We start from the raw sequence: 8,642 nt of genomic DNA, 5'->3' as shown, positions 1-8,642 counted from the left end.
TCTGTCTCTGCGTGAGCTGGAATGAAGACAGGGCCGTTCTCCCTCATGGCACAGGGCGCTGTGGGCTCACTGCTGCTGGCTGGACCAACTCCTAGTCCAGTTTTGCCGCCTTCATAAAGAAGTACACCCCCAGGATCCATGCTGAATACTCAGAGCCCATCAGGACGTTTTAATTATGTGCAGTTTCTTACTGTCGGAGTACTCAGGACTGCCCGGGCTAGGTCCCTTCTTAGGATCTCAATTCAGGATTAGATACTTAAAGTATGAATAACAAGAAATACCTTTCGGATGGAGGATGCTCTTTTTCGACGCTGCTAAAGAAACAATGTTAGACCTCACTGTCATAGAGAAAAGTGGACACTCAGCCCAGCAGGAGCAGACGCTGCCTTTAGACCAGGATCTCTTCTTCAGCGTGATGCAAGTCGGGCCTCAGCCGGAGGTCCAGCTGTTCAGTAGTGCAACTCTCCTTTTCCAATTCCTGAGAGACTAGTGGACGCGACAGGCGCGGATCATGAGCAGCTGCAGGAGAATGAAGACCGGAGATGCCATCAGGCCGAACCAGAGCTCTTTTGTCTGCTCCACCAGCTTCTGGCACAGCAGCATCTCAGAGACGAACTTGAAGCTAAGGACCGTGAGAACCCAGAAGAGGTCGCAGCACCGCCAACCGCTTCTCTGGATCTGGGAAGAGACGCACGGACACGACAGTGGAAAAGTAGGTGCTGAGTCCGTGAACGGCAAAGAAGGGTACCGACAAGTTCCACCAGGAGAGGCCAGGGCCCGGAGGTCCACTCGAAGTGTCAGAAGCACGGAGAACACCAACAGGGCTGACAGGGGCACGAAGATCTGGAAGGTGGTGAAGCCTAGCCGCTAAATCAGTTCCGCAGTGAGAGGAGCATCGCGCGGGCGGAGCTCATGCGCGAGCCCAGGCGAGCCCGCCCCTCGCGGCGCTGCGCTCTCTGCCCGCGGCTTCGGCCGCCTCCGGCCGCCGCTACGACCCAGGAGCAAGGAGCGGCCCTGCCCGCCCCGCACTCCGGCCTCGGAATCCCGCCGCCTCTACCCGGGCCCCGGGTAGGGACCCAGCACTGGCCGCCCGCGGACGCCCGCCGCGCCCGGACGCCAAGCCCCGCCGGTCTGTGTAGGTTTTTAAAAATCCAAAACTACAATCTTTTTCTCTTTTCAGAACAGCCACTTTGGGATCAGTTGTGCTAACGATGTGTTCCCTGGGGGTGTTGGTACTGAGGACTAATAAAGACTTTTTGTTCTTCAAGAACAAAGGTTAAGTGGAAATTTAAAGAGAAGCCATCCTAAGAGACGCGTGAGGAAGTTGCAAAGGGTTCATCGCAGGCAGGTGGTCGGCAGGCTGAAGGGAAGAGCAGCAGAGATGGACAGCGGGTGGAATGGCATCCTTGCACTGACTGGCTTGCAAAAGAGATTTTAAAGTTTTGTCTCAAATCTGCCATTCAGGTAACCGCAGATCTTTCTCATCATGGAGAAAGCAGTTATTTAACTGGAGCATTGTGTTTATTTTTTAGTAGACTTTTTTTTAAAGAACACTTTTATATTATAGAAGAGTGAGAAAAGAATACAGAGGGTGTCCACATATCCTATGTCCAGTTTCCCCTATTAACATCTTACATTAGTATGCTGTATTTCTTACAATTAATGACCCAATATTGGTATGTCATTATTAAATAAAGTCCACAGTTTATTCAGACTTTTAAAACTTTTACCTAATACCTTTTTCTGTTGCAGGATCCCTAGGATAGCACATTACATTGAGTTGTGTATATTCAGGCTCCTCTTGGCAGTGCCAGATTCTCAGACTTCCCTTATTTTTGATGAACTTGATATTTTTGAGGGGATCTGGTCGAGTGTTTTGTACCATGCCCCACTACTGGAATTTGTCTGCCATTTTGGGGAAGAGATCATAAAGTGCAATTTTTGGCATGTCACATCAGGGGTACTGATCAGCATGACTAATAATGACTGTTGATGTTAGCCTGGATCCCCTGACTCAGTCTGTCTGTCACATATCTCCACTGTAAAGTTTCCCTCCTCCCAGCATGGTTTCTATACTATACTCTTGGGAAGGAAGTCCTGTGTACCTCATGTCTAAGGAGTGGGGAGCTATATTCCCCTGCTTTATATTTATCTACATAAATTATTTGAATTACTTTTACCCAGGATATTTGTCTCCTCTCCATTGTTTATTAATCTATTTAAATATTTATTTGCATCACTGTGGATTCTTGGCTGTTTATATTTTGCATTATAACCTAATACTATTTTATTTGTTTTGTTACCCAAATTGTTCCAACTCTTTCAGTTGCTTCTCTGCTCCTTTAAGATACCCCATCAGTATAACTGCACTTAAAAGGATTGTTCAAGAAGACTCATACTTGAGGAACTGTTCTAGAGACTAAAGTTAGGGGTGAATGTATGAGGTTCTGCTTGCATTATAAGCACTCTCTTTTCAATTTCTGAGAGTGACGTATAAGTTCCATGTTACCAGGGACCTCTCCCTATTTGTTTCATGCCCTATGCTCAGGCATAAAACAATGCTTACCATAGCAGTTATTCAATAAATAATTGTTGAATGAATAAATGAAATTATAATGGTAGGTCTTAGATGGAAGTGGTAGGAATGTTTTCAATGCTTGCCTTAACTATAATGTAATGATATAAATAATAGTGACAATATTTTCTTTTCTTCCTTGCCCTCAAATCTTGTATTTTAGCACATTTCTATGGCCACACTCTCATTTCCTTAATCATGCAAATAGCAGCTCTAGTAAAAGGTCTAATGACACCAAAGTAGATTCTATCTAATTAAGAAGAAACGTTATTTCATTAGAATTACCAGAGGAAAAGATATGGGATACATTAGCAAATAAAATTAATTTTAATATTTAAGAATATTTATAAATATTAAATGCATCCCAATATTTTATTATTATTATTATTTTTTTTGCAAGCATATTAAGCAGGTTTTATTTAAAGGTAATAATACAGACTTCTCCCGGGAGGAAGAAGGGGGCCATGGCTGATGTTCTAAAGTCCCAAGAAGTGAGCGCACCCTACATCTTTTATAGGTTAAAGTCTCTTTTGTTCTCCAGTTTTCTCCCCCCTTCTGTCTCTCTCCTTCCTGCCTAGGTGACTAGGCCTGGTTTTGCATAAGTGAGAAGCCATGGGCAGGGGGAGGGCCAAGGTGATTCAGGCAGGCAAGGGCCCAGGGGGCATTAATTAGCATCTCCTTGCTTGCAGTCCTTGATAAAGGCAGGTAAATTTGGTAATCAATGGGCTCCGGAGATCCTTGACATTCCATTCTTCCAGTGGCAGTCTCCAACTTCCAAAGGCAGATGGCTTCATGGCTTCATTTCCTCGAATTGACCCGATTCCCTATTTCTACACTAACTACCTGTCCTTAATTCTGGCTTCATTCCCCCCTTTAGCTGTAGGAACTCCTAACTGCTTTAAGGAAAAGAAAGGGGGCGTTGGTCATTCTGGCTGCTTCGAAGCTGAAAGGGGGCAGCGAGGGGCAAAGCAGTTTGGAGTTCCTTTTTTGAAAATCGGGTCAATCGAGGGGTCCAAGGTAGAAGTCTGGTTGGGGAATAGCAGGTTGTAAAGTCAGCTGGGGTGGGTGCTTCTATGATAGAAGAACAAAAAGACATGAGTACTGAAATGAGATTAGTACAAAGTAAATGTTGCAGCATCTGGAACATGCCACTGAGTATCATGAAAATGACAGAAGTCAACCTCTCACCAGGAGGTGGAAGAACTGAGAAATTGTTCCCATAACTAGGCCTAGCAAAAGGCTGAAGAGGACAAGGCCTTTATTTGGGAACTTTAACATTGTCCAGGTTATCAGGAATGTAAACACAACATTTAACTCTTAATGTCATAGATGTCCCAAAAAAATATAGTTAAGCTACTTAATGACATCTGATTTTTGTAAAATATCCCTTTATTGGTATAACCTGTGTTTAGTAGAGAGTTCTATACTTCTGTTACTTAGGGCTAGATAATCATATGAGCAAATATAGATTAAGTCTACCATTGTAGCTTAGGAAGGTCTTAAACTGACGAAAGACTTCTGACTCTGGCAGTTTCTCTTAATAGTTATCAGGCACATTTGCTGAAGAATCTTTCTTTCATTTGTAGCTTCCAGTCTTTATTCTAGTGGGCTAATACAAGTGTACATCTTAAGTTACATTTAACTATTATTTCTTTTAAATGCCCAAAAATGATTATATTTTGGTTTTAACTGTTTTGCTGGGTGTCTAAGATCAAGCTGGTCAAATTGACCTGGTTCCTGTCTTGTTAAAGAGTCAGCTGAGTTCCCACAGGGGCCACTCGTAGAGAACTTAAGAGCAGCTTCTTAGCTCCACCAGTGCCATTGGTTAGGTTGGGTCTCCTTGATGAGGTGACTTCCTTTGGAAGCATTAAGGGATGTCTCCCTTTTTCCATGACCCTCCTTTGCAGCAGATGCACTGAGTGATTTTCATCCTCTAGTCTCAACAATCTCCTTGATCAGGAGGTTGTGTGACCCAGAATTGCAAAGCTCCTTAGAGAAGTTCTCTTGTTCGTGGGTTCAAACTGACTGAGGGCAAAAGTTCCAAATACTGGTCTATTTTGCCTTCTGTATTTAATTCCAATCTCTAAGTTTGATCTTAATCATCCAGCAAGCCAGTCTCACCAGTCATAAAGTAAGAGTACTGGGCTTTAACTTCAATGTCCATAACTTTGCAGTTATTTACCCTTTTATCTAACTGGAGTCTGCATTAGTACTGGAAGTTACCACTATCTGTTCTGGTATCTGTTACCACTATCTGTTAGGTGATGGCTTATTATCACAAGTTACCTAGGTTGCGTGTTCTTGAAGCAGCTACTTCTGCAAAACATTAACAGGTAACAGTTTTACAAAATGAAATTAGCAAGAGTAAAAATATATTCTGCTTGTATAAAAGCTATCTTGAATTTTGATTATAGTCCCTATTTGAGATCATAGTAATTTTACAACAAAAAACCAATCTTTTGATTATAACTTTAAATAAGCTGAAGTCTGACTTATTTTGGAGTCACTCTAACATGCAGTAAGGTGGGAGGCAAAGCCTTATCTCAGGTAAGGCATGGCTCTTTACAGATTTTAAGTGTTCTAATTCTGATGTTGATCTTTGCTTCTTCCTTAAATATCATTAAGTAGTTTACGTATACTGTTTCCTGAGTCTATATAAACTTCCAATATTTTATTATTAAACTATGCATGACATCATGAAGATTTCGGGTTATGTAGTCAAATCTGACAGCTATATACAGGTGAGGAACTGGCATCTGTTATCATGAATTTTTAAATTCTTCCTCTGTCAGAGGCATTTGCCCTTAAAGAATTATAGACACAGATTAATACATGCATATCATAAACAATGAAAACCAATAGGGGTATAATGACAAAAAATGTAGAATAAGAATAATTTTGTTGAGAGATTAAAAATTTAGTTTAGAACTGTGATAGTAATGACAGGTGTATGAGAAATAAACAAGAACTTTTTGATAGAAAAAACTGTTAATGCTGAGTGACTGAATAGGGCATTGATCAGGCAAAGCTGAGGGCAAGTAGAGTGGCAAACATACACACTCGTGTACAAGTATGGTGAACATTTGCCACTTGGTATAAATTTCCTCTAACCTACATATAAAATTTAACTCCACAAAGTTCTGAATGTTTTCATTAATCAGATTTGGCAAAGTTAAAAGCCATGATCAATTTCTGTATCAGTTGGTCAATATTGGAACCAAATTTTGGTCCCAGAGAGACCGAATTGAGACTTCTTGAGACCTGACCAATGCCCTCCATTTGCATTTCCTCCAATGAGTCGGTGCAAGAGAAGAATGCTGCACTGTCCAGAACAGAAGGAGGCGAGAACCTTGCCTGAGCCTACTTCATGACAAGTGTTGTTCCTACCCAGAGGGACTTAGTTCTTGAGTGGTAAATTGGGCAGGAGTGTTTAAAATAAACTTTACAATGTTAAATTTCGTCGTTGTTATTTCAAAGTAAACAACATTAGTACACACCAGTTCTGCTTGGGAAGGACTCACAATAGGGGTGAAGTTATGAACTTGGAAAATACATATATCACATAGATTAAATAAATTATCAGAGGAGAAACTAGAGAACACTTGGTTGTGTTTTGTTGGTGTTTTAGAAAGGCAAAAAGAAAATAGGCCTTGGGAATAGTCTGATTTTTTCTGAATATTTCTGAAGTATAAAGGAAGCTTATACCCATACCATGGCCATTATATGAACAAATTATAAATGTAATCAAAATTTAAAGTATGGTTGAACAATTTGATGTTTGATAAACTTAGATGTCTAATAGTTACATACATACTGTGAAAGCACAAAACTTTATTTTCATAATTACAAGCCATGAAAATAATAAGACTTTTTATTAGTTAATAGAAAGAATTCCAATTATTTGCAGGATTAGTACTTGTTTTTCCTTCTCTGTCCCTCTTTTCTAGACCCATCCCTGTTTTTTACACTCTTCTGTGATTTTATCTTTGACATTTTAAAATGTCTTTTCCAAATGTTGAAATTTTTTTGATATCTTGATCAATCTTCCAAAAGTTTAACATTCTTAAATCAAGAGATGCTATAAATCTGAATAGTTGTAGAACTCACCTAACCAAAATTTAGTTACATTGCTTCTAAATTAAGGGCTTGTTTTCTTTGAGTCTATGTCTAAACACCTTCAATGGCAATCTCAGTTGAAGACATTCAGCATTTGGGAGTCTTATTTTTTTTTTTGCAGTCAAGATTTAATATGCCCAAATAACTTCAAGAACAGCTAGTGTAAACAGTTTTGTACATTTACATTTTCTGGATATAAATTTAAAAGGAAGAATATAATTATGCTCACTGATTTAGAGATTACCTTACTGACACCTTTGGTATATCCCTGAAAAATGAATATTTTAAAAAAGAAAGAGATCTTGAATATACTATTTTACTTTACATAATCATTTTTTTTGTTGCTTAAATTTTTTTCTATTGGAGCCTTTATATCACTTCTAAGCTTCAGTAAAGAGTCTTTAATGACTTTTTGAACAACTGGGGCTGCATATTGAAGTATTCCTGAGAAGTGAGAACTGGTCTCTGGATATTTTGAGTCCACATCATTAGAAGGCTATGTGGCCAGAGATACAATTTCTACTGCTTTGCATTTCCTTTATATGACATTGATCATTTGACTAATCTTTGGGGCATGCAATAATTGAACAAATCTTTCTAAATGAAGTAAACTTAAGAAAAGGCAAACTAAATTGCTCGATTTTGGTTTTTGGATTATAAGAGAAAAATGTTCCTGGGGGAGCATTGGCTTGCTGAGTCTACCAAATTGGAAGAAACCATGTTTGTCAAATTTGTGAATGGTGCTCACAGTTAACTCAGGTTTAAATGTATGTAAGCCTCAAAAAACATCAATGGGCTCTACTTTGTTGTGAGAAATACAATCTGTTTTACTGTGTCTTTGAAAGCTGCTTTTACTTGTTTGTTTCGAAGTGTGTAAATGAAAGGGTTAAGCAAAGGGGCAACTGAGGTAGTGAGTACAGATACCACCTTATTGATGGCCACTCCTTCCTTTGCCGAAGGTTTGATGTAGATGAAGATGCAGCTCCCATAGGTGATGGAAACCACAATCATATGGGAAGAGCAGGTGGAAAAGGCCTTTTTCCTTTGTTGGGCAGAAGGAAACTTTAGAATGGTCTTGATGATGTATGTGTAGGAGAGAACCACACACACCAAGGTAATAATCAGTGTCAGTATGGCAAAACTCAAGACTATTTTCTCTAAAAATACTGTGTCTGAGCAGGTTATTTGCAGAATGGGAGATGCATCACAGCCAAAGTGATCAATCACATTCGAGTCACAGAATTCCAGCTGGAGGCCTATGCCAAGGGGCGGGAGGATGATCAACAGGCCGGCAAACCAACAGCAGAGGACGAGTGTAGCGCAGACTCTGTTGCTCATGATGGTTGTGTAGTGCAGGGGCTTACAGATGGCCACGTAGCGGTCATAGGACATGGCAGCGAGTAGAAAAAATTCTGTTGCTCCAAAGAGGACAATAAAAAATAATTGGGTGGCACAAGCATTGTAAGTAACAGTATTGTCTCCAGTTGTTATGGAGTACAGGAATCTGGGAATACAAACAGTGGTGAATGAGACTTCCAGGAAAGAGAAATTTCGGAGAAAAAAATACATGGGGGTTTTAAGATGAGAATCCAAAAGCGTGAGGGTGATAATGGTGAGGTTCCCAGCCACACTCAACAGGTAAGTGAGAAACAAAAATATGAAAATGAGAACTTGTAGTTTTGGATCATCTGTCAATCCCAGCAGGATGAATGTTGTTATTGCTGTATGATTTCTCATCACTGCCTGGTGCCAAGTCACAAGTGATTGGACCTAAAGAGAGGTGTCAAAAGAAGCTGGCATTGGAGGCTGACTGAGGACATCCCAACCAGCCTACCAGCTCCTGCACTTAATATTCCTTTACTTGATAATCAGTTACCATATTTATCATACCCATACCATTGACATCTTTTTAAAAAATATTTTTAGTTGTAGATGGACACGGTATTCTTTT

At 40.1% G+C, this 8,642-nt stretch overlaps 1 protein-coding gene and 1 pseudogene across 1 annotated transcript; both read right to left on the bottom strand.

Moving 5' to 3' along the window:
* Positions 1 to 486: 486 nt before the first annotated feature.
* LOC124982913 (transmembrane protein 203-like) lies at positions 487 to 1,885 on the bottom strand (annotated as a pseudogene).
* Positions 1,886 to 7,489: 5,604 nt separating this feature from the next.
* Positions 7,490 to 8,428, bottom strand: LOC124982585 (olfactory receptor 6C2-like). The gene has a single exon (XM_047549456.1). It carries the CDS (start codon positions 8,426 to 8,428, stop codon positions 7,490 to 7,492), a length of 939 nt encoding a protein of 312 aa, XP_047405412.1.
* Between the last annotated feature and the right edge of the window lie 214 nt (positions 8,429 to 8,642).

This window comes from Sciurus carolinensis, chromosome 4 (genome assembly GCF_902686445.1).
Source record: "Sciurus carolinensis chromosome 4, mSciCar1.2, whole genome shotgun sequence".
NCBI lineage: Eukaryota > Metazoa > Chordata > Mammalia > Rodentia > Sciuridae > Sciurus > Sciurus carolinensis.
This window is presented reverse-complemented; position numbering and strand designations above follow the sequence as displayed.